At 41.2% G+C, this 27666-nt stretch overlaps 1 protein-coding gene and 1 non-coding gene across 2 annotated transcripts in view; one reads left to right on the top strand and one right to left on the bottom strand.

Annotated features, from left to right (window-relative positions):
• The window catches only part of LOC126191082 (putative phosphoenolpyruvate synthase), a 358083-nt gene that overhangs the window by 280836 nt on the left and 49581 nt on the right, over positions 1–27666 (bottom strand). Inside the window, exons 5-7 of the mRNA XM_049931802.1 lie at positions 18586–18651; positions 13511–13621; positions 3227–3448 (exon numbers count right to left, since the gene is read on the bottom strand). Coding sequence (XP_049787759.1) covers positions 3227–3448; positions 13511–13621; positions 18586–18651 — 399 coding nt within the window. The remainder of the gene's footprint in view (positions 1–3226; positions 3449–13510; positions 13622–18585; positions 18652–27666) is intronic.
• Trnal-caa (transfer RNA leucine (anticodon CAA)) lies at positions 21960–22034 on the top strand. Its single transcript has one exon. It is a non-coding gene; the product is annotated as a tRNA-Leu (tRNA).

Raw genomic sequence — 27666 nt, 5'->3', positions numbered from 1 at the left:
GACTGTCATTAGAAGCACTGTTTGAAACACATGGCACTGAACATGGCAAGTGCATCAGGGTTGCGGTGTCTACCAGACACAAATCGTCACATGCAGTTAATGTTTTTGGACTTTTGGACTAACCCTCTGAGTGTCGAGCTGGTGTCTGCTGGAGAAACAAGGTTAGGTGTCGGAACTGTGGACTGCAGTTTCAGCAGCGAGGTATGAGCCACAACAAGCTCATTGTAAGTTTGTGCTATTCGTTGTTTCAGCTCGTCGTTTTCCCAGCTGATTTGTGCCACTGAGTCGTATTCTGACAGTAGGTTAGTGATGCAGGTTACAGTGTCCCCCACAAGGGCGGAGCACTTGCATACTAACTCACATGTCGCGAGAGAAACAGTACATGGAACATAAGTGCGGGAGCACAGTATCTGAGTGTTGGTGGGATCGTGCAGCGCCTAACCCTGAACCACGCTTGGAGAGAGTTTGAAATTGGACAAAAAATCCATACCGAGAATTGGTTCATCCGTGTTCACAATGTAGAAAGTCCACGGAAAACACAGAGGAGGAGACAGGTGCACTGTAACTTTGACAGAGCTTGAGGTTTGTAGCGTTGATGCGTTGACAGCTCACAGAAGTAACCTCATCAGTGTAAAGAAGGGGAGGGAGCCATCGGAGCCATCAATGCAGGTATGATAGACACATCAGGAAAACAAGCCATGAAAAAATGTCAGTCACGTATAAACGACCACTCGGCTGGGCGGACAAGTGGACAGAGTGCAAAGTAGGGGGACACCTGTGAGGTTCGCTGCAGGACTCGGTGTCTTTTAGGTCCTGCGGTCGGCTTGGGTGCTGGCAAGGTAACCGGCACTTTTTAGCATTATCACCAAAAACCTTGTGGTACCAGCAGTACAGATGAGCCGGATGTGGTGGTGGCAGTGGTGGTGACTGTGGCAGCAGAGGAGGCTTGTCCTCATCGATTTGTTCTGGTGTGCACACCGGCACATATGGTGTGTGGGCACTGGAATGTTCGGACAGTGGAGAGAGCGAGCGGATACTGCCAGGTGGTGTAGAAAGCGTGGATGTGGAGTGAGCTCTGCCTCTGCCAGCAGATGTCGTAGCGGTCTGCGATGCGGAGACAAGAGCCGATTGACTCGAAGGAGTGCAGTAGCAGGCAAATCTGTTGGTTGGTAGACAATTTGGCAGACCATACTGCCCACAGAGTGATGTCTGGCATTGTATGCTCACTCAAGAGCAACCGAAGGCAGCGTCAGAGTTCTGATGGAGTTCAGTCTCCCAGGTGTTCCTCGTACAAGATCTTGATGATTAATTCTTGTTGTGAGCAGGCGAGTCAGTCCATAATCATTTTCTTTGTGAACTTGTACTTCGATGGAGGCGGTGGCCAGAGGAGTAGATCGCAAATTAAGTCTGAATTATCATGGATGTGCGTGTCGAGACACAGGAATTTAGAGTTGTTGTCAGACACATGATGCAACTCAAAAAGATGCTCAACAAGCGCAAACCATGATGCAGGGTTGTCGTTGTATAAAGAAGGCAGCTCTGGCAGATGACCAGGGGGAGGGGACGAAGGCGGCTTCAGTGTCTCTTTGAAAACCAGCTGGTCCATAGTAGGAGAGGCCATACAGCACACCGGCACAGTAGGTGTAGGTGTGTTACTGGCAAGCACATCCATAGCAACAACAGGTTGCATTGTCCTTGATGTGTCATGAAAATATGACGTGGCTGGCACGGTCAGTACCATGAGAACAGGCGGTTGCAGAATAAGTGCAGGGGTTCTATAAACTGGACTGGAGATTACAGGTACTGAACTGAATTGACCCATCCTGGACATAATGCGGAACGCCAGCGCGGCAGACACAGGCGGTGCTGTGGAAGAGGCAAGCGGCTGAGCGACCAAAACCAGGGGGGGCCCCTGTGAGTGTGGCAGGAAGGGTTGGGGGGGGGGGGGTGGCGCAGACGGTGGTCGGTAACTCGTATGACCAAAGTTTAAGTTCTTCTTAAGTGAGCATGAAGAATCGTGCACACTAAAATGTTCTTGATTAATTTGCCAATGAGGCAAAACCGAAACAGGTCACAGTTGATAGTGGCCAGGTGCATTTTGCAATAATGGCATTGCTTCACACAACATGACAGTATCTGTTGTTGCAGTCCGTTGAGAGTCAAAGTATGTATGTGAATGTAGATCACTCTGAGCATTATACAATCAATCAATAGGTACACAGTTCTGAATATTATTCACTTCACACTTCACATGTTGGTGAGCACAGTCCAGCGACACAAAACCTGAGTCCATTGTCTGTGTTAGCGGCGTAGCACTCGTCTGTTGTAGAGCAACAAAGTTTGAAGTTTACATGGCTGGAGATCGTGAATCACTGTGAATTAATGTTGGCAAAGGAAAGAAGACATCCGGCGATTGTTGTTGTGCTTCCAAATCTTCGAACAAAGCATTCGGTGAGGTAGCCGTTGCTTCATGTGGATAACCTGTTGATTTACAACACCTGGTGCACAAGTTGCAGAAGACGTAGAAACTTCGAGGTCACTAGTATGGGAACAGGATACAATTATCGGTTGTATGCAATAACTATCCCCATTAAATTCCATTTAGAGATATATTTCGCAGTAAGTCATATATGTGTACACAGCTTGTGATACAGAACAGAACTAAAAACTTACACGGAGGCTCGGTAGAGCAATCAGAGTCCAAAGATGGTGTTAATCGTGGTCGATATGACCTATCGACGCCACAACTACAATGTTCTGCAAGCTGATGATTGTTCAGTGTTCTCCCACTCTATGAAATGTCTGACATCTTTGTCTACTGTTGTCTGCTTGGCAAAAGACGTAGGATAGGGTCTCTGAGATAGAAAGGCTCATGAGGCTTATGCTTGTATTTGATTTTTCTAACACTTCCTTCAAAAATATCTTGACATTCCACAAAATTTTTTTACAATTCAGTCATTACAGAAAGATAATCAACTTTATCTACCTTGCTAAAAAGCATTGGGCATGTTACTTTTACACTCACTGGTGACATGCTTGTTTCTCTGGGTACCACAATAAAATCCTAATGCTTTAAATCTAAAGTATAATTTGGTTCCTCAAGATTTAACACTTGCACTTATTCCATTACCACATTACACTAACATGTTGAACTACTTACTCCCATCATAGTTATAATAGGATATCTTGAGTATTTTAAGGCCAAGTATACATCAGTTTTACTTACTGAGTAACTCCTTCAATGCTGGATACTGCTGTTAGAGTGAACATAAATCCTTCCTTTGTAACTCCATTGAAGGTAATTCTCCTGTGTTGCCAAACTGCAGGGTTGAGACCCCAGTGATGTTTATTAAGACTCTGCATATGGATTTCATGCAAATTACCTTCCTCTGTCTCCACAGTCCCAAAAAACATTCCCCACTGCTCATGGCCATCACCTAGTTCATCCCTGTGGATAGTACAAACATTACATTAGGTCTTACATTAACATTAGCTCTGCCTGAATAATCAGAACTTTTTAAGCTATTAAACAGAGACAGACAGTATGAACATTTGTTTTAATTTCATAAACATCTTTCACAATATTACTGCATGCTGTGTGTCATCTGTTGTGGTGTCGTGGTTAGAAATGCCACCTTGGGACATGCAAGTCACTGGTTCTATTACCTCCTCCTTCAGTTATTTATTACTTAACATTTGTGATTTCTGGAAGGTTCTGAGATTTACATATTTATGAAATATAGGAATTTGCTAGAACTTTCTCTAGTGATGAAGTATGTTGAGATATACGTGTACTTCCCAAATGCGCTCAATGAATTTATTTCCATTGTGAAGTATTAGATCTTTTTGATAATCCTCTCTCATAACTGGTACTCAATTTTGGCGTCTATGTCATATAGTTTGGTGGAGATGCAAGGTGTCTCAAACAATGACATTGTCTTGACTCTGATAAGGCTGTGCAACAAACACCTTCAAAGGCAGGCTGCAGTACAGACAGTATATTCCTCCCATGGTCTGGATTGTCAAAGTACTATTGGATTCAAAAGCATCAGTGTTCCAGTTGTATATAAAACAATGGAAACTCCAGGTAAGAATATCAACAATGTAAGGAAAAGATAGATTGCTACTAAGCATGAAGATGACACATGAAGTTGCACACAGGCACAATTAAATTAGCTTTTGGCCACAGCCTTTGTCAGAAAAAGAAAGAAAAAGAGAAACATTCAGACGAGCAAGCACACCTCACACACTTGTAACCTCTATCTCTGGCAGCCTGGATTGGCATTTTGGTCTGCCACAGATGGTGGCATTGCATGCATGAGATGTGCTTGCTTGTGTGAATGAATGTGTATGTTTTTCTCTTTCTGCATCTGACAAAGGCTGTAACCAGAAGCAAACGCAAACTGTGTCAATGGCAAGCATGGCCAAGTTCAGTTGTCTGTCTGCAAAAGAGCAAGTTCCAACAAGCACTCTGTGTGTAATGTAAATGCATTTTTTTTCAAATCCCAACACTTCAAAGCAATATGAAATGAAATAAGCATGTGAGGACTGTAGTAGGGAATGTGAACAGTTGTCTTAGGTTGATTGGGAGAAGTTTAGGAAAATGTGGTTTTTCTGTAAAGAAGACAGCATTTAGTATGCTAGTGTGACCTTTTCTTGAATAGTGCTTGAGTGTTTGGGATCTGCACCAGGTTGGATCCAAGTAAGACATCGGAGAAAAACAGAGGCAGGCTGCTAAATTCAGTAGATTCGAACAACAAGCAAGTGTTTCAGAGCTGCTTTGGGAGCTCAAATGGGAATCCCTGGAAGGAAGGTGATGATCTTTTTGAAGAACACTATTGAGAAAATTTAGAGAACCAGCATTTGAAGCTGACTGCAGAGCAGTTGTCCTGTCATCAACATGCATTTCATGTAAAGACCATGAAGACAAGATACAAGAAATTACGACTTATATGGAGGCAGACACACAGTTGTTTTTCCCTCACTCTATCTGTGAGTGGAACAGCAAAAGAAATGGCTAATAGTGGTACAGGGCACCTTCTGCCAAGCATCACACAGTGGCTTGTGAAGTATGCATGTAGATGTAGATGTGGCTGTAGTGATTCTAGAGTTGATCAGTGCAAATCAACTGCAAAAGCAAGGAAGGCACACACTTATTCCATCCAGTGCCATGCTTATAAATTGTTTGTCACTTTGCAGATTGCTACAGCCAAAATACATATTCAATTTGGCACTGCTGTGTCCATGACTCTTTTGAACAGAGACACATATGAACTGTAAGGCAAGCCAAAGCCATGTGGATATGACATTCCTATAATAAGCATTTGTAGCCTACCTGCCACATTTCATAATTTTATTAAAACAGTTTTGAGCCCACATGAAACTGAAAATTTTTTGGTATTGACTCGTTTGAGCTGTTTGATTTGCACACCCAAGAACTGTTAACTCCTCTATGCCTGCTGCCAGGGTATCTTAATTTTGTGCTGAATTTAGTGACTTTTTCAAGGTGCACTAAGCAAAGCTAATAATTTCAAGGCTCACATTACCATGAAAGACAACGAGCACCCATAGTTTTGCTGAGTGTGGCCATCCCTCATGCTGTTAGAGATCAAGTAGCTTAGGAACTTTCATCTTGGCAGGACAATGGTGTGGTTTCCGTGGTAGTAGTCAGTCAGTGAGAACCTGCTTTGGTGATTATTATGAAACCATCAGAAAAATTACGCTTACGTGTAGATTTCAAGGCAAAGGTAAATCCACAGACCATGACTGACTCTTTTCCTTTACTATGGCCTGAGGAACTCATGAACAAGCTAACTGCCATTGCTTCTTTTCCAAGATGGATCTTCACAACACTTATTTGCAGCTTCCCTTGGATGAACAGTAACAATGACCTTTTGTTATAAACATCCACATGGAGTATTCAAGTTTTTGGGATTGTCCTTTGGTAGTGCAAATGCACCTACATTTTTTCGGAATTACTTGCAACTGTTGACTGCTGCAGTTCCTATTTGTACAACATCATAGTTGAAGGTTGTATTCTCAATGTACATCATTCTAATCCCAGGAAATTATTTCAGCTACTCTTAGATGCTAGGTTAAAGTGTAATAAGACCAAGTGCTCCTTGTAATATTTGAGACATGTTATCAACAGTCACAGTATCCACTACTCACAGGAACACTTAACTGCCATCAGGGACCTTGCAGCTCATCAAAACATCCATGAGCTTGGATAAACTCACTTATTATATTCATTTCATCCCATACACTGTGGAGATTTCAGCTCCACTTCATCAATTTCGATGAAACAGTGGTCTGTTTGAGTAGACTAGGGTGTGTCAAACTGCATTTCGGAAACTGAAGGATGCTTTACTAAGTGATTGGTGCATTTTAATCCCAATAAATCAGTCATGCTAGCAGTTGACACATCCTCTTAAAGGACTGGTACTGTTCTCTCACGCATAGTTGATCATTAGACAGGCCAATAGACTATCTTCCTGTGTTAAAAATATGGTTTGCACTGTTGTTCTTCTGACTGACTGTAACATTCAAAGTGCATTTACAGTCAATATTCTCACAAAATATCTATTATTTTTATGTAATTAAGGCTAAAAATCATTAAATATCAAGATTTGGTCAAATGGTCAAAAATGCTCTTTTATTGGCTGCTGCTCTGGTGATTTCACGACTAGGAGTAAGTAAAAGTTATACGAGTGTTACAAAAGTGTCAGCCAAAATTAATTTCTGCAAACAGTTACCGTATTTACTCGAATCTAAGCCGCACTTTTTTTCCGGTTTTTGTAATCCAAAAAACCGCCTGCGGCTTAGAATCGAGTGCAAAGCAAGCGGAAGATAAACACTGGCGCCAAAACCTCTGCGTCAGTAAATAAATTTAAAAAAAAGGTGGAAGACGAACTTTTTTTCTCCGCCCCGAGTTTCAACCACTGCATTCTCATAACATCATCCAACGAAGTAAATATAAATTCCGTATTGTTCATCTTCGAATGTAGCAGAATTACAATGCACTATGAAAATCCGACTGGCAAGACTGTTTGGGATGCTTGTCAATATGGCCAACTACGTTCTGAATTTTTTCCTACCTGTGAGAAGTGATGGTTGCTAATAAGAACCTGATGAAAAGTGAATCACATACAGTATTCTCTTCACCATAAAAATAATATGAATATGAACATTTTGCCATGTATTCTTTCGTGTTTGCTGCTATCTCATTTAAATCCTGTCTGCCTAATAAACTACGAAACTAGAGTGAGACAACAGCAAACGCGGAAGAATATACATATCGTGTCATGTTTATATTCGTGTTATTCTTATGACTAATAGTGATACAGTCAGAAATGAAGCACGGCAACTGACTAGATTTTTAAATCTAAGATGACTCTAATTTCTGTGCAGAATTTGATGTACTAAAGAAGCGGCTGCAAAGATTTTCAAACAGAGAAAAATTTTCACCTAACTCTCGTTCAGAACAAGTTCTATCATACGCAGTCTATTATTTGGTTCTTGTTGATCATTATCAAAGAAAGCAGCAGTGTAAGTAACAACAAATAGCATTCTCTTGCCATTGTTTCGCTAATGAGACGATTCCTCTCTTTCTTTGTTTTTTTTTTTTAATTGTAAGCGGCGGTAGCGCGCACGAAAGCAAGCCATGCTGCGAGCACTGACAGGCTGTAAACACGCACTATCAGAATGCGACAAACAATGCATGACACAGTACAGTAATGCATTTTCAGCTTAGAGAGACATAAACACCTATAACAAAGAGAACGGCACTTATCAGATCAAAGCAAAATAAGCAATTGATTCAAACCAGACGAAGCATGTGAAAAAGAAAGGGTACCCGTATAAATACGGACGGAGCATCTGACACATAGCAATGGCTACCTGGTAAAGCTTAACTGCTAAGCTTACGACTCGAACCAAACTACTGTAGGTGTATCGTCATTCATTCGACCTAAATTGTGTCTCATATTGCAATGGACCAACTTTGTTTCGATTTGGAGGTGCGGTGTAAAACTTTTCTCTCCCCTTGAATTTCGAGTCTCAAATTTCAGGTGCGGCTTAGATTCGGGAAATTTTTTTTCCTTTATTTCGAGTCTCATTTATCAGGTGCGGCTTAGATTCGAGTGCGGCTTAGATTTGAGTAAATACGGTAAGCTATTTGTGATGGAAAATGCAGTTACAATTTTTAAATAAGAATAGGAAGGAATTTTGCGAACCCTGATAGTGAAAACCTTAGGAAAGTTGATACACTCATGTTCCATCAATCTAGAACAGCAATATGAGCAATGTAGGACATTCTTTTCCCAGCTCCCTGCAGCACCATTAAACTCACTCAAAACTAATGAACTGTAGAACTTTTCCAAATGGGTCACAATATTATAATTATATTGTCAACTGTCAGTCATGAGCTATGACCCATAGCACAATAAAATTATTCTTGGCAAACCTTAGTGCTGATCTTGCACAGAAGACACTCAGCAGAGATCCTGTTTTGATGAAGATCTCAGTGGCACAATAGATAGCTCATCTGACTGGTGATAGTGAGGTCACATGTTTGAATCCTGGTAGAGTCATACAATTTTAAAAGTTCTACACAAAATATGAATATAGCATTAGCAAGAACAGATTGTAGCAGTTGTTTCGATGGTGGGATGTTAGTCTGAGAAATGGGCAACAGAGGATAAATGCATTTACTTTGTGAACAAAAAATTCACTTTTTTGGAAAAGTATTGCTAATGATGAGGTACCACCATGCACCCACAGAACAACAAGGTTTATGACAGTGAGATTTTCTATACAGAGAGATATAGAGGTTGTACAGCATGCAGGTAACTCAAACGTAAGGTCTGTGATGTTTGTAAGTGTAGACTAATAGCACTATCTGAAGCAGACTGACTGTATCTTTATGTAACATGGGAGCAAGCTTTAGTCCTCTTTTTCCTGTCCTACCACTCCCAGTCATGCAATAGCAAATTTATGGTGGAGCTCTTGCATGGGTGCAACTCTCATGGCACTGCTTCAGTTGCTGCATCCTCCACATCAGTCAGCCCTTCTACCACAGAACTATTAAGTTTAATTTGCATGATTTGGTCTTATTCAGAGTTTTTGGCAGACACAGACATGGAGAACAGGGAGTCATCATGAGTTTCTTGGGCCACCCACTATACAGGGCAGGGTGAAAAGTGGCCCAGATGAGTGAATATGAGTGGATGTGAATGTATGCATTTGACTACACCATGTGTATACCACCACATGATTAGCACCAGTTCAGAGTATAGTGTGGGCTGTGTCAGTATGAGTGGAGCAGTGCAAAGGGGACAATGGTACTTACAATGGAGTAGTGGGTGTTTGTTGTGGATAGTTATGTGAAAATAAAGTCATGGAAATGATATAGTCAGTTGTTTGCTGAGAAGTTTAATGGTGTCAAAGTGCCAGCAAAGAGTGTCACGCTACATTTAGTCTGAAAATGGTGTCAGACAGGATCTGTTTTGAACAAGTCAAAAGACATTCCAAATCTTCCCGGCACACAAGAAAATGTGGCTGCAGTTCACCAGACAAAGCTTCAGATCCTACCAAATCAATTTGATACCTGTCATAAGAGACCAGCAGCGTATCACATTGATCATATGGATGAATATTCCACCTGGATCTGGACATGCATCTCTACTGAGTGTCTGTTGTTCATGAATTAAAACCAGCAGATGCTCCTCAGTGTCTCCAGTTTTGTGAGTGGTTGTTCACTAAGATAACAATCAGTGGCTTCGAATGGATCTGTTTTTTTAGGTCTGATGAAGTTCGGTTTCACCTGAGTGGTTATGTCAACTGTTGGAAACATGGGTTCTGGGCTATGGAGATTCCACATAACTTCTAAGAAACACCACTGCATGATCAGAAGTTTGGGGTTTGGTGTGCAGTGTCTGCACGCTACATTATTGTCCCATCTTCTTTCATCAGATGCTGACTTCGGCATGTTATATTGCCGGAATTTTTAAACTATTTGTGACAGCATTAACGGAGGACAAAAAGACCTACAGTTACTTCTAACAGGATGGAGCACCTGCACTTACAGCCGGCAGAACACTGGAGCACATTTACACAATCTTCACTTCTGACTGGATTGTTAGCAGTGGTCAGTCTGGTCACAGCCCTAGTTGGCTACCCAGGTCATGTGATCAACACTGTGCAATTACTTTGTGTGGGGATCCCCCCAAGTTTAAGTTATATTGGAACAACTCTCATAGTCTTCAAGAACTGAAGCAGAACCTTTTTGATAAGATTGCAGCAATTCCAGCTGTCCAGCTTTGACCAACCTTCAGAAATTTGTTGACCAGAGACCAAAAATGCCAAGAGACAAATGGTGATCACACTCAACATTTGCTATAGTCAGGTTATTACTGTTTTCCTTCCTCTGCTGTGTTTCTTCATACTCTAGAACTTTGTTCTTTGGGCAACTTTTATTTGCTCCATCCTGTATGTTGTACAGGGGCCCACTGAACTGCCTAAGTGCCTTAAAAGTCAGCTTCATTTTTGTGGGCTACTTGATCCTGCTGCGGGTTTTTCATTTGTAGAATCAGGGCCCATGAGGACTCTGCAGCCTCAGCTACCTTTGCCTCCCACAGGTCCTGCACCACCGGTGCCGAGCATGGAGTCAATGGATGTTGATGCAGTGCTGTTGCCATCACTGCAGCACTAGCAGCCCTAGCCCTGCTGCCCTCCAGTTGACCACCGTAGACCTTCCAGCCACTGCTGTGCCTTCACCAATGGAAAGAAATGCTCCATCTCTGTGTGTAGCTGCACACCCTATGGCTGGTTTTTCAGCTGATGTTTCCAGACATTCGCAAGGTGAATGGGGTGTGGGTAGGAACTTGTCATCAGGTGAAGTTCTGGCTCCCGCCTCATCAGTGGTACCTGGACCTACCCATTGCCCCCCTCCCCCCGCTTCATCAGCACACCAGTACATGACAATGACAAGAAGGTTGGGAGGGGGGTGGAGGAGGAATGTACTTACCACACCAAGCCAGTCCATGTTTAGAAGTTGGCAGCAACCATGCCACTGCACCGCCAATCTGCGTCCAGCCCCTCGACACACCCTCCTCAGCCCACACTGTCTGTGGTGCATGGATTCAACTTAAAGGACACTGTTCATCGCACCATGCAGTTTATTTTAGTTCAGTTCTGTCTGTTCCCCTCAAGTAGTTGTGTTCCTATTGTGGATATATGGACTCAAAGTCTTGCACTGTTTATTTATCTGAGATTTGCTACTGGAATTTAATTAAAAGAAATTCATTGAACACTACATGGGCATCTTATTATTTTGCTCTCTGTCATAGAACCCACCAACTCTTTGGCATCTACCAGCAGGACAACCAAACACCTATGTAGGTCCACATGTATCAACACATTGTAATGACACCATCAAAATTGTTAACATTATGAAGAATACCCTGATCAGTTTTCCTAAATAGCTTTGGAAAATGGTAGGTGCAGTAGCAACTCCAAATGGTAAGTGGAAATGGAAATGTGCGTTTGGTGTAATTGGCTGGGAGGCCCCTTGCGGGGCAGGTCCAGCCACCTTGGTGCAGGTCTTATTACATTCGACGCCACATTGGGCGACCTGTGTGCTGATGGGTGTGAAATGATGATGAAGACAACACAACACCCAGTCCCTGAACAGAGAAAACCCCCAACCCAGCCAGGAATCGAACCTGGGCCTGTAGGATGGAATCCGTCATGCTGGCCACTCATCTGGGGCAGTCAATGGTAAATAATTGTACCTGTATAAGCCAAACAGTGTATTAAGACTAGCAGCCATTATCAAGTGACAGTTGTAGATATACAGCCTTTAGATATATCTTTGAAAAATAGTGGCCCCCAGCCAGTTTAGTTAACAAAACCTTTGGGTGACGCATAGGATAGGGATCAATGTTGGACTGAACATTTATACTGAGCTTAAAATCACCACAAATGCTTACGGACATGTTAGGTTTTTAAAGAACAAGCATAAGCATTGCCCATTGACTGGTGGAAGTTGGAGAAATGATGCCTGTTCCTAAAGGCAGGTGAGCTCTGCTTGAACAGCCTCTGACTGCAAACAGTAACTGGTGCACTCTACAAAATTTTGGCACCTCTCAAGGCTTCATAGAGATGTGAGCAGTAAAATTACATGCACAGCTGATCGTTGGTTCAAAAATCTCCTTGAATGAATTGCGCAGAGTGTCAAGTCAGGAAAAGGCAGTGTTTTAGACACTCAATTAAACTGCTCCACTAAATTGCAACCAAAACTGGTAAAGGCATCTAAGCCAAAAAGTTTGTGGAGCACACAACTAAGGGGGTTAGTAGACATTCAATATTTTTGTATTCAGCTGCCAGTGACAGTGCTCCAATGACAGAAACGGTCTTCCAGCAGTAAAGCATGCCTGCTGTTCGGCCCTTCACAGCAAAGGAGAGCCAAGGTGCTGATATTGGTCCTAACATGCATCAGATCTAATGTAAGCTTCCACAGTGGCAGGGGAACCATCTGCTCTGCAGCCATGATGCCTTGGATTGTCCATGAAACATGAATCAGTGTGCGGTTGGTGGGGGCTTGTCGATACACAGCAGCAAGGTGATGTGATGTGTGCAGGCTCAACAGTTTAGTGCACAGTGTGTACAGCTGATTTTGGAAAGCCTGTTGCCACAGTCAGGAAAAGACTGAAATTTTTTTGACTTGCATGAAGCATGTCACAACACCAAGGAGTAAGGATGTTTCTGGACTGCCTGGTTAACACTATCAAAAAGTCACTCAAAGCAGAGGGAAGAGCAGAACAAATGAAATACTTAAGTATCTCACAAGATAATGGCAAGCTGGATGTACATGAACTAAGGTGTGACTTAAAAGCAGAAAAAGAAGATGATGCATCAAAATCAGCAGCTGACTGTTGCTCACGGCAGTGACAAGCTACTGTGGATACTGTAGTTTCATTTATGAAAACATGCTGAGCATAAGAAGCAACATTGAAAGATTTTTCGATGTTAAGTGCTTCACCAATATTAGGGTCAGATTTGGCAAAAGCTTTTGGGGGCAAAGTGCACAATCACAGCCTGAATCAATGATTCTGCATACAAAACTTTTTAGTTCTGACACATGAAATTTCACTTGCACACAAGGCCCTGAAAGTCAGCAGTCCATGTAAGACTTCTTCATGTTGTTTACGACAATGAATAAACTGTAGCCTAGCCACAAGAAGATATTTTTAAGTACTATATTTAGTTAATAGAGTGCAGAGATCACTGAAAGCCAAAGCACTAGGGTCTGAAAGTGGTTGCAATTTCTCCACCAATTCATATAAATTACCAATAGAAGACAAGCATAATACACTCTGCTGCCTGTCAGAAATGCTTTTGGACTCAAATAAGATATAGTGTGTGTGTACTTGGAACAGGGCTGTTTTTCTTTAATTCACTGTTAAAATTTGATTAATTCTTCAAAGCTGAATCGATTTTATTTACTCACAGCGTGCTCAGCCAGTCCCCACTTCTCCAAGGCTCCCTGGCAACAGCTTCAGCAAGCATCTTAGTGGATATATCTCCTGGAAGTTCAAAGGGGTTGCTGCATGCTTTCCACCTAAAAAAATGATTAGCAAAGTAATACTAACAAACACTATTGTACCATTTTAAGTTATGTATCAGAAGAAAGATGTAAACTCCTTAACATTCCACAAATATGCCACTTCAAAGGTAAAAAAATCATTGTCAAGACAGGAAACAAAGTATGTTCATATACAATGAATGTGAACTAGATCTGATTTAAAATCTTATCAGCAAGTTGTGTGCAGCTGTGTTCATGCCCCAGTTGTTGTGAGTAACCTCTATTGTTGTTATACATTACTCATTGGTGTTGCACATTATGGAAAATACATTGGTAGTGCTAAGGTTAAATATCTAGGTGTAATACTGCAAAGTGATATGAAAAGAAACAAACATGAAAGGTTGGATTTAGGGGAGGTGGGTGGTCAATTTCAATTCTTTGGAGGAATTCTAGGAAAATATGCTCACTTATAAAAGAGACCACAAACAGAACTCCGGTACAACATACCCTTGAGGACTGTTCAAGTGTTTGGAATCCCCACCAGGTCCGATTAAAGGAAACCATCAAAGAAATTCAGAAGCACGCTGCTACATTTGTTACCAGTAGGTTCGATCAACACACATGTATTACGGAGATACACTGTGAACACAAATGGGAATCACTGAAGGGAAGAAAACATTCTTTTCATGAAACACTACTGAGAGAATGTAGAGGATTTGCGGCTGCCTGCAGAATAATTCTATCACCCCCAATTTCCATTTTGTGTAAGGGCCACTTAGATGGGATAAGAGAAATTAGGGGATATGAACAGTCTTTTCCCCTTACTCCGTTTGTGACTGGAACAGGAAAGAGAATGACTAGCAATGGTAAAATGTACCCTCTGCTATGCACAATACAGTGGCTTGGACTATATGTACGTAGATGTACATATAGATGGCCCTCCTGAAACATGGATTCCATATTCACAAGACAATCAATGGATCATCATTAATGCAAACAGCAATACTGTGGAACAATAAATCACTGTCTTGATAGGCCAGGTTCTGCTACTGCTGTATTCCAACACATCCTGGTAATTGTTTCTCCCTCTTGTGCAATGCACAGCACAATCTTATCACACACAAACAACATTTAAATGCCATCTCTGAATAAGAAACCTACTGTGTAAGCTCTCCTTATATCCTGAAAGTAAATGACATGCTGCAACTTATATTGTGCAGTTGTGCTCAATCATTTGCATATACAAGGATGTAGTACACTTAGAGCCAATTTGATCTCTGTTGCATGCCATCATCATGACGTCTCAGTGTTGAAGGCCAGAAGTGTACCCATGTACACAGTCAGTATGTAGTTGTATTTTTACTCAGATAGTTGAAATGTACCAATATATGATTGTTAGAACACGTTTGACATCATATGTTGACCTTAGGTGTCACAAGTCAGGCTGCCACTTTTACAGGCTTATATAATTTTTGTAACAACATTATTTCAATTACTTGGTCATTTAGAATTCAATTTATTATACATATTCTGTCATTAATTTCATTACCACTTTAGCAAATGGTTCAAATGGCACTGAGCACTATGGGACCCAACTGCTCAGGTCATTAGTCCCCTAGAACTTAGAACTAGTTAAACCTAACTAACCTAAGGACATCACAAACATCCATGCCCGAGGCAGGATTCGAACCTGCGACCGTAGCGGTCTTGCGGTTCCAGACTGCTGCGCCTTTAACCGCACGGCCACTTCGGCCGGCACCACTTTAGCAAGAATACATATATATCTGCACTGTTACTAATCGATACTTGAACATAAAACATAAGCATTTCTCATTTTGTAATTGCTATATGATTTTTGTACTGAAATTAGTATTCTGTTTGTAGTTGTGTAATAAACTCACAGAAATGTTAGGAACATTTTTCAACTAATAATCTTCATGATATGGAATTTTACAAAAAAAGTTGCTGTTGTTGTTGCGGTCTTCAGTCCTGAGACTGATCTGATGCAGCTCTCCATGCTACCCTATCCTGTGACAGTTTCTTCATCTCCCAGTACCTACTGCAGCCTACATCCTTCTGAATCTGCTTAGTGTATTCATCTCTTGGTCTCCCTCTACGATTTTTACCCTCCACACTGCCCTCCAATACTAAATTGCTGATCCCTCGATGTCTCAGAACATGTCCCACCAACCGATCCCTTCTTCTAGTCAAGTTGTGCCACAAGCTCCTCTTCTCCCCAATTCTGTTCAATACCTCCTCATTAGTTATGTGATCTACCCATCTAATCTTCAGCATTCTTCTGTAGCACCACATTTCAAAAGCTTCTACTCTCTTTTTGTCTAAACTATTTATCGTCCACATTTCACTTTCATACATGGCTACACTCCATACAAATACTTTCAGAAATGACTTCCTGACATTTAAATCTATACTCGATGTTAACGAATTTCTCTTCTTCAGAAACGCTTTCCTTGCCATTGCCAGTCTACATTTTATATCCTCTCTACTTTGACCATCATCAATTATTTTGCTTCCCAAATAGCAAAACTCCTTTACTACTTTAAGTGTCTCATTTCCTAATCTAATTCCCTCAGCATCACCCGACTTAATTCGACTACATTCCATTATCCTTGTTTTGCTTTTGTTGATGTTCATCTTATACCCTCCTTTCAAGACACTGTCCATTCCGTTCAACTGCTCTTCCAAGTCTTTTGCTGTCTCTGACAAAATTACAATGTCATCGGCGAACCTCAAAGTTTTTATTTCTTCTCCATGGATTTTAATACCTACTCTGAACTTTTCTTTTGTTTCCTTTATTGCTTGCTCAATATATAGATTGAATAACATCGGGGATAGGCTATAACCCTGTCGCACTCCCTTCCCAACCATTGCTTCCCTTTCATACCCCTCGACTCTAATAACTGCCATCTGCTTTCTGTACAAATTGTAAATAGCCTTTCACTCCTTGTAGAAAGATTAAGGAAAGGCAAACCTACGTTTCTAGCATTTGTAGACTTAGATAAAGCTTTTGACAATGTTGACTGGAATACTCTCTTTCAAATTCTAAAGGTGGCAGGGGTAAAATACAGGGAGCGAAAGGCTATTTACAATTTGTACAGAAACCAGATGGCAGTTATAAGAGTCGAGGGACATGAAAAAGAAGCAGTGGTTGGAAGGGTGTAAGACAGGGTTGTAGCCTCTCCCCGATGTTATTCAATCTGTATATTGAGCAAGCAGTAAAGGAAACAAAAGAAAAATTCGCAGTAGGTATTAAAATCCATGGAGAAGAAATAAAAACTTTGAGGTTCGCCGATGGCATTGTAATTCTGTCAGAGACAGGAAAGGACTTGGAAGAGCAGTTGAACGGAATGGATGATGTCTTGAAGGGAGGATATAAGATGAACATCAACAAAAGCAAAACGAGGATAATGGAATGTAGTTGAATTAAGTCGGGTGATGTTGAGGGTATTAGATTAGGAAATGAGACACTTAAAGTACTAAAGGAGTTTTGCTATTTGGGGAGCAAAATAACTGATGATGGTCGAAGTAGAGAGGATATAAAATGTAGACTGGCAATGGCAAGGAAAGTGTTTCTGAAGAAGAGAAATTTGTTAACATCGAGTATAGATTTAAGTGTCAGGAAGCCATTTCTGAAAGTATTTGTATGGAGTGTAGCCATGTATGGAAGTGAAACATTGGACGGTAAATAGTTTGGACAAGAAGAGAATAGAAGCTTTCGAAATGCGGTGCTACAGAATAATGCTGAAGATTAGATGGGTAGATCACATAACTAATGAGGAAGTATTGAATAGGATTGGGGAGAAGAGAAGTTTGTAGCACAACTTGACTAGAAGAAGGGATCGGTTGGTAGGACATGTTCTGAGGCATCGAGGGATCACCAATTTAGTATTGGAGGGCAGTGTGGAGGGTAAAAATCGTAGGGGGAGACCAAGAGATGAATACACTAACCAGATTCAGCAGGATGTAGGTTGCAGTAAGTACTGAGAGATGAAGAAGCTTGCACAGGATAGAGTAGCATGGAGAGCTGCATCAAACCAGTCTCGGGACTGAAGACCACAACAACAACAACATTCATGCAAGTGGTCCTCCTTTCTCCAAAGGTCTCTTTAATTTTCCTGTAGGCAGTATCTATCTTACCCCTAGTGAGATAAGCCTCAACATCCTTACATTTGTCCTCTAGCCACCCCTGCTTAGCCATTTTGCACTTCCTATCGATCTCATTTTTGAGACGTTTGCATTCCTTTTTGCCTGCTTCATTTGCTGCATTCTTATATTTTGCTAGCAAACATATTCTATGACTTTCAATAGTAAAAGCCTAAACCTTTATGTCACAAAGTGAGAGAAATGAAATAATGTGTAACTGAAAGATGACAGTCTGTGTATGCTAGCAAGATTTTGATTGTAATCCATAATTTTTCGGTTTCTAATATGGATGATGTAGGCAGTAATTGTTCAAAAATATATAAGGAGTGACAAATCAGCCATGGAGGTCTCAGTTTCCCAACAGTTTTGTGATCCAGTTTTGTTACAGTATTATGCAGTAAACATGTGGTTTTGAAAGTTGATATCATGTCAACCTGAGTTTCTTGAAATTTCTCTTTGCGATACCAAATCAATATCTACACTATCAAGAACTCAGCAGATTTTGGTGGAGCAAATAACTTGCAAATTTTTTTACAGTTATTGCAGCATTGAAGATTGCTGAGAAATGAAGATGAATATTTGTCAATTAATTGTTATTTATTTATTTATTTATTTATTTATTCATCCGTAGACAACTTGTGTTGTATGGATGTTGTCAACTGTATACATGGAATGAGTATATACATAATAGTACTTCTGGTAGTACATATTTCTATGGTAGAACTTATACCCCCATATATTTCATAATGAACATGTTTTGTGAAAAACTGACACATTCCATATCATGAATAAAATTAACTTAGCATAGTTGTCAAGATTTGAACATTTATACTTACAGCAGGCGAAAACGTACATGTTCTGCACTGTCTTCATTTTGCATCAATTTCCCCTGGACACCTTGCCTGTAGTGACAATAACAGTGTTCATAATAAGAAATCCTATATATCTATGGAAACAATCACTAAATCTGTAAAATGAATTCTGAGTGAATTAGGTGATTTAAGGGAATAATAAATTGCTTTCACTACAGAATAATCTTTCCATGGTCAACACAAATATTTGAGGTATCATGTGTTCAGTGACTAAATAAAGTAAAAATATATCTTATATGTTATATTTCACAATATTCATTACTATAGTATGACACACATTCCCAACAAAAGAACAGAATGTCAGGTATGAAAAGATGTAGCAGTAAATGATATCTTCATATAAGTTATGCGTTGGTGGATCACGATAGTTTTCTGCAATGTGTGTATTTACCATATCTTGTATGGTGCATGCAGGATCAGTGAGTAGACATTGTTTGTTAACAATATCAATTTCTCTGAGTCATTGATGTAATTTCTTTAATAGTTCACGATTCTGAAGCAGTTACAGTTTACCAATTTCAACTCTGTGTTCTTGCTATACATGTGTTATGCCTCTCTGAATGGATATTTTGTGGATAATAGTTCATACATCACAACAATATCATTACTAAGGAGTAGCAGAAAGGTGAAACAATAATGAAATGCAAGTCAACATATGAGATTGAAAATCTGTAAAGCCATAAGATAAAAAAGGCTATCAATACATCAAAATTATGAACAAAGATTTTGCTAATTTTTATTGTTCATTAATGACTTTTCTGATTATCAATTTCCACACTTTTGTCAACTATTATTGCTAATATGTGTACGAGGTGCGACAATAAAGTAATGAGACTGGTTTTCTTTGCAAGATGTGGCAACCCTGAAGGCTTGTGTAGGCACAATATCTTTGGCTTTGGTCTATAAGCTGCTTCTAGTCCAAATGGCAACATCGATGCAACTGCTCAGTCGTGAGTTGTGCTGTAATAAGTAAACACGTGAAACTTCCTGGCAGATTAAAACTGTGTGCCCGACCGAGACTCGAACTCGGGACCTTTGCCTTTCGCGGGCAAGTGCTCTACCAACTGAGCTACCGAAGCACGACTCACACCCGGTACTCACAGCTTTACTTCTGCCAGTATCTCGTCTCCTACCTTCCAAACTTTACAGAAGCTCTCCTGCGAACCTTGCAGAACTAGCACTCCTGAAAGAAAGGATATTGCGGAGACATGGCTTAGCCACAGCCTGGGGGATGTTTCCAGAATGAGATTTTCACTCTGCAGCGGAGTGTGCGCTGATATGAAACTTCCTGGCAGATTAAAACTGTGTGTTCGACTGAGACTCGAACTCGGGACCTTTGCCTTTCGCGGGCAAGTGCTCTACCAACTGAGCTACCGAAGCACGACTCACGCCCGGTACTCACAGCTCTACTTCTGCCAGTATCTCGTCTCCTACCTTCCAAACTTTACAGAAGCTCTCCTGCGAACCTTGCAGAACTAGCACTCCTGAAAGAAAGGATATTGCGGAGACATGGCTTAGCCACAGCCTGGGGGATGTTTCCAGAATGAGATTTTCACTCTGCAGCGGAGTGTGCGCTGATATGAAACTTCCTGGCAGATTAAAACTGTGTGCCCGACCGAGACTCGAACTCGGGACCTTTGCCTTTCAAGGGCAAGTGCTCTACCAACTGTGCTACCGAAGCACGACTCACGCCCGGTACTCACAGCTTTACTTCTGCCAGTATCTCGTCTCCTACCTTCGAAACTTTACAGAAGCTCTCCTGCGAACCTTGCAGAACTAGCACTCCTGAAAGAAAGGATATTGCGGAGACATGACTTAGCCACAGCCTGGGGGATGTTTACAGAATGAGATTTTCACTCTGCAGCGGAGTGTGCGCTGATATGAAACTTCCTGGCAGATTAAAACTGTGTGCCCGACCGAGACTCAAACTCGGGACCTTTGCCTTTCGCGGGCAAGTGCTCTACCAACTGAGCTACCGAAGCACGACTCACGACCGGTACTCACAGCTTTACTTCTGCCAGTATCTCGTCTCCTACCTTCCAAACTTTACAGAAGCTCTCCTGCAAACCTTGCAGAACTAGCACTCCTGAAAAAAAGGATATTGCGGAGACATGGCTTAGCCACAGCCTGGGGGATGTTTCCAGAATGAGATTTTCACTCTGCAGCGGAGTGTGCGCTGATATGAAACTTCCTGGCAGATTAAAACTGTGTGTCCGACCGAGACTCGAACTCGGGACCTTTGCCTTTCGCGGGCAAGTGCTCTACCAACTGAGCTACCATAGCACGACTCACGCCCGGTACTCACAGCTTTACTTCTGCCAGTATCTCGTCTCCTACCTTCCAAACTTTACAGAAGCTCTCCTGCGAACCTTGCAGAACTAGCACTCCTGAAAGAAAGGATATTGCGAGGACATGGCTTAGCCACAGCCTGGGGGATGTTTCCAGAATGAGATTTTCACTCTGCAGCGGAGTGTGCGCTGATATGAAACTTCCTGGCAGATTAAAACTGTGTGCCCGACCGAGACTTGAACTCGGGACCTTTGTGCACACTCCGTTGCAGAGTGAAAATCTCATTCTGGAAACATCCCCCAGGCTGTGGCTAAGCCATGTCTCCGCAATATCCTTTCTTTCAGGAGTGCTAGTTCTGCAAGGTTCGCAGCAGAGCTTCTGTAAAGTTTCGAAGGTAGGAGACGAGATACTGGCAGAAGTAAAGCTGTGAGTACCGGGCGTGAGTCGTGCTTCGGTAGCTCAGTTGGTAGAGCACTTGCCCGCGAAAGGCAAAGGTCCCGAGTTCGAGTCTCGGTCGGGCACACAGTTTTAATCTGCCAGGAAGTTTCATATCAGCGCACACTCCGCTGCAGAGTGAAAATCTCATTCTGGAAACATCCCCCAGGCTGTGGCTAAGCCATGTCTCCGCAATATCCTTTCTTTCAGGAGTGCTAGTTCTGCAAGGTTCACAGGAGAGCTTCTGTAAAGTTTGGAAGGTAGGAGACGAGATACTGGCAGAAGTAAAGCTGTGAGTACCGGGCGTGAGTCGTGCTTCGGTAGCTCAGTTGGTAGAGCACTTGCCCGCAAAAGGCAAAGGTCCCGAGTTTGAGTCTCGGTCGGGCACACAGTTTTAATCTGCCAGGAAGTTTCATATCAGCGCACACTCCGCTGCAGAGTGAAAATCTCATTCTGGAAACATCCCCCAGGCTGTGGCTAAGCCATGTCTCCGCAATATCCTTTCTTTCAGGAGTGCTAGTTCTGCAAGGTTCGCAGGAGAGCTTCTGTAAAGTTTGGAAGGTAGGAGACGTGATACTGGCAGAAGTAAAGCTGTGAGTACCGGGCGTGAGTCGTGCTTCGGTAGCTCAGTTGGTAGAGCACTTGCCCGCAAAAGGCAAAGGTCCCGAGTTCGAGTCTCGGTCGGGCACACAGTTTTAATCTGCCAGGAAGTTTCATATCAGCGCACACTCCGCTGCAGAGTGAAAATCTCATTCTGGAAGTAAACACGTGTTTGTGTCTCTTGTCACAGAAATGGAACTGCATAATATTGTGCAGCGGTATGCCATTTCTTTTTGTATTAAATTGGGTGAAAACTCAACGACAACTTACGGTAAGCTTCAGAACGATTTTGGAGAGGATGTTATGTCAAGAGCTCAAGTTTTTCATTGGCATAAAAGTTTAGTGAAGGCGGAACGAATATTGAAGACAAAGACCACAGTGAACAACCATCCACCTTACGGACAGTGAACAACCATCAACCTTACGGACTGTAAGCTTCAGAAGGATTTTGGAGAGGATGTTATGTCAAGAGCTCAAGTTTTTCATTGGCATAAAAGTTTAGTGAAGGCATAACGAAAATTGAAGACAAAGACCACAGTGAACAACCATCAACCTTACGGACAGACGTCAACTTGGCCAGGGGGCGTGAACTCGTACAATCTGATCGAAGAATATCTGTGAAAATGATTGCAGAACAACTGAACATCAATTAAGAAATGGTTCATCTAATAATATCTGAATATCTTGGTATGAGAAAGATTTGTGCAAAAATGATCCCCAAAAATTTCACACCACAACAGCAAGAAACATGGAAAAATGTGGCAGCCAATCTGTTAGAGCAAACGGAAATCAATCCAGAATTGTTGAGCCGTGTTATCACTGGTGATGAAATTTGGTTTTTCCAGTACAATCCAGAGAAAAAAGGCCAAAGTTTGCAATGGTGCCCAAAGTCAAAAGTGAAATGCAAGCTTGTGTGCTTGTTTGATTCCAAGGGCATTGCTCATAAAGAGTGGATGCCTCCTGGACTAACAGGTAACCAATATTACTACAAAGAAATTTTAGAAACACTTCATAAAAGAGTTCTTCGTGTCCATGCCAACATTGCTGATAATTGGATTCTGCATCACGATAATGCACCATCCCATACTGCTCTGTCAGTACAGCAATTTTTAAACTCAAAACAAATTTCAGTACTACCACAGCTACCTTATTCACCAGATATCACTCCGTGCGACTTTTTTCTATTTCCAAGAGTCAAAACAGCAGTCAAGGGACACCATTTTCAAACAACACAAGATGTCCAAAAAGCTGTGACGAGGGTCTTGGAGGATATTACAGAAGATGAGTTCCAGAAATGTTACCATCAATGGCAGAAGCGCTGGAAAAAGTGTGTGCAATCAGAAGGGAACTACTTTGAAGGAGACAACACTAAACTTGACTAAAACAGTAACTTGACTAAAGCAGAAGAGTCCTGTAACATACAGCCTTCATTCCTTTCATTAATAAGTTTCTATCCTACTAAAATTTTAGCAGCACGTTGTGTTCTTCCCAAATAGAAAAGGTGACAAATGTTGTCACTAACACTAGACTTTGTGTAAGAGGAGAGGAATTACTTTACAAAATTATACACTGTATGCATCTTGAAATTTTCCTTGTGAAATGAGTATTCCATCAGATTTAAAGATTGCAGACAGATGATGTTGACTCCTTGCCTCTACATTCAGACATACATCAGTAATCTTTGTAACTAAGACTACTGCTGTAACAATAAACTCCAGTCATGAAAGTCACGTGAAATTGTCTGCCTGGCTACCTGTAAAATATAAAGGTAAGAAGTCACCATTACCTGACTACAATCAAGAAATCCTACGAACTAAGTTAAACAATGTGGGTTAAATGATGGTTGAGAACATCAAAAAACATGGAATAGTACAGTAACTTTAAGGGACTAGTGTTTGTGGTCTCAGATTTTTAATCTGAGGAGATTAAATGTTTGCATTCTGGTATTAGTCAGCAATCAGCCTAAATGAGCGGAACCATATGATGTCCCCTGTGACAACGGGAGACCGAAATGTGTCCACTTGCCCACAGTACCATTACCGATGATCCAGACATATAGTCACTCTTTAAGCCTTGTCTTCTATTAATTAACTTTATATAATTGTGCATAAATTATTCATTATTTCAGATAATCTTTCAAAATGGTATGTGCATGACCATGGCACATAATAACATCACAAATATCTTCCGTTATATTTCATAGCTTCTCACAATTAAGCCCATGTGCATAAGCAATAACATCAAGCATAACAATGCAATAAACCTCTCCTGTTGATTGATGATTCTGCACTGAAATGTGTATGATTCTCAGTCATCAAAATATATGAATGTGACAGGCATTGTTTGCTCTAATAACCTACATTTGTGATGCTGTGTTAATACAATTATCACCAACCTTATATTCAGTACAGTGAACAATGTGGTGAAGACTACACTGATAAGCCAAACCACCACAACCACTGGCCATCATGACAATGAATGCCAGCTAGTGATGCTGCAGGCATGTGAGATGCTAAGGAAATTATATAAGTGGAGCAGAGGTGAATGAGGAATAATTTCAGTGACAATATGGGGCACAAAAGGGGAAATCATGGCATAACCAACTTTCACAAGTGGTAAAATGTTATTGTCTACTGTTCACGAAGAAGCATCTTGCAAATAGTGAAGCAGGTTCATATGCTATTGTCATGAGCACCTGGTTGAAGGTTGATGAAAACATGAGAAGGCGACAACATGTTGGACATCTATACCTCCTCAGTAACAGATCTGACAATAGAATACAATGCTTGTCCTGCCACAAGCTTTTCAGAGCACGCCATTAAGCACATGTTGTTGAACATGGGGCTCCACAGCAGATAATTCCTATGTGTTTCCATTTTGATGCACAAACATAAAAAAAAAATGTTCAAATGTGTGTGAAATCTTATGGGACTTAACTGCTAAGGTCATCAGTCCCTAAGCTTACACACCACTTAACCTAAATTATCCTAAGGACAAACACACACACCCATGCCCGAGGGAGGACTCGAAACTCTGCCGGGACCAGCCGCACAGTCCATGACTGCAGGGCCTTAGACCTCTCGGCTAATCCCACGCGACGAACATCATCAATTGCAACTGCAATGGGCACGGGAACATTGAGATGAGACTGTGGTGTCTCATTATGCCATCATCCAAGAGAACAGGTACTCAGAAACAAGCACTTCACCATGGACACAGGTCAGTTGCAGCAGTACTATGGGGGACATTCACCACCAGCCTATAATTTACTGTAATACTGTAACCTGTGAATAGACATCTGGCACCATTTATATAAGGAAACCTCCTGAGAACATACCAAATCCATTCTATAAACAATCACAGTACACCAACACATTGTTTGGCAGATGATCATAATGTTTTGGCTCATTGTATATCCATAATAAGGGAATATACAATACCAAACCAAATGGATCAGAACACACCTATGTGACGTAAAATTGATCATCAGATGTTGCAAGAAGTGGACTTGCCAGTATAAAAGGAGAGAGGGAGTATTGTGTTGTTGGTGGAGAAGCAGTAACAGCAGAATGGGTTGGTCATGAGAGATCAATGTCTTCAAATATGGATGTTAGCCAAGTAATAAATCCATCAGGGAGATTTCATCCATTCTAAAGCTGACTAAATGGAGTGTTGGTGATATGGCCAAGCTGTGAAGTGGAAATGGGAAGGAAGAACCACCACTGATGGATAGTATCACTTCTCAGTTCCAAAGTACTACCAGCAGTCCAGCTAGCACAATGACTGTGCGTAGCAAATTAAAAAGAATGGGGTACAGTGGTTGAGCGGCTTCCCATAAGCCACAAATTTCTGTTGTCAGTACTAAGAAATGCTTGAAGTCATGTAACAAGTGATGCTTCTTGGTATCAGATGACTGGAAATGAGTAATTTGGAGTTATGAGGTGGATGCATGCAGAACATTACCTGCCATCATGTGTCGTGCCAACAGTGAAGTATGGAGGAGGTGGTGTTATGGTAAAGAGATATTTTTCATAGTTATGGTGCAGTCCCCTTATTGCGTTTAAAAAAATACTAAATGTGGAAGGATATGAACACATTTCCCAGCATTGCATACTGTGTACAGTACAGGGAGCGTTGGGAGATGATGATAGTTTGTATCAACATACAATGCACCCTGTCATAAGGCATCATGAGTGAGGCAACGGTTTGTGGACAACAACATTCCTGGAAGGAAATGGTCTGCCTAGAGTCCAGACCTGAGGCCAATGAAACACCTTTGGGATGAGTTAGAACATGAAATTCGCTCCAGATCTCAGCATCCATCATCCCTATCTTCTCTGGTTCCACATGTTGAGTATGAATGAGCTGCCATTCCTCCACAGACATTCAGACATCTCAGTGAAAGTGCATCCAGCAGAGTTCAAACTGCCATAAAGGCAAAGATAGACACACCCCATATTAGTGATTTGATTTGATTTGATTTGATTTATCTCATAAAATACAATATGCAGATCATGTGATCTGTTGTGCTGGAGACATGTCAATATACAATTTTGGGCATTTAGTTTACAGACTTAAAATAATAACAGTATAGTAATCAAACAATGTTCTAACAGTACAATACTTTTACATTTTTGTACATTTTTTTTTAATGGAGATGTTAGTTGCCCTGTTTAAATTATCACCTCATCATTCATAAACTCCTCCAGTGAATAATAACATTTTTCCAATAAGAGTTCACGTAATTTTTTTCTTTAGGTGACCAATTACCATGCTCAGATTATTACAGCGCTTTAATTTATTGCATACTTTCATGCTCATGTATTGAGGAGTCATCGAATATTCACTAAGATGTTTCCGGATACTTTTCATCAGGTAATTCCATGTTTAATTAACAATAATTCACAAAAAGAAAAAGTTTAGAGACACCTAAACTAGAAGTCCACAAACTGGAATCTGAAAATAAGTATGTATTTATGTTACAATAGCTGAGAATCCTGGCATGCCCGAGACTTCGTAAACATCAAATTAATTTCTGACTTACAAAGTTTCTTTTTTACAATGTTTGAAGTGGTATGATTGGGGACATGAACAAAGAGCTTGTTTGCTTCATTAACATGGGAGAGAACCATGTAGAGCTGGCCAGTGAAAAGCAACGGACACTAAGATCAACAGCCACAACACACAGTGTTCGGCCCTGTGCTTTGTTTATGGTTAGGGCATAACGTAAGCTCACCGGGCATTGTACATGTTTAAAGTGAAATGGTAAATTGTAAGGAATAAATGGTATTCGGGGTATAAAAGCTCGACTGCCTGTGCCATTTCCTGTCAAAATTTACAGCTCTGATATGTTACTTTAATCCTCTGTGAGTGAAAGGTTCTGAGGAGTGAGCAATACAGGATGCTCTAGATTAGAACCATGCCATGCCTTGCTTTCAGAAGCAGTTTCCAAAGAGTAAGTTAAAGCCTGATGTTCCCAACATGCAGCAAGTTTCTCCTCACAATCTTCATTAAATTCTTCAGACCTCATAGCCGTCTGGTTTTGAAGCCATTCTGGTGTATTCAAATAGACTTTATCATTTCCTAAGCATTTTTATTCATACACAAAACAAAGTAAAAATGTAATGAGTAGACACCAAAAACACAAAGCAAAATTAATGAATTTGTTTTTCCTGGCAAAGAATAAACATAAAATCTGTCAAAAGTAGAAAAGCAGTGTCA

This window comes from Schistocerca cancellata, chromosome 6 (assembly GCF_023864275.1).
Source record: "Schistocerca cancellata isolate TAMUIC-IGC-003103 chromosome 6, iqSchCanc2.1, whole genome shotgun sequence".
Lineage (NCBI taxonomy): Eukaryota > Metazoa > Arthropoda > Insecta > Orthoptera > Acrididae > Schistocerca > Schistocerca cancellata.
Note: the sequence above shows the minus strand (reverse complement) of the source record. Positions and strands in the feature narration are given on the sequence as shown.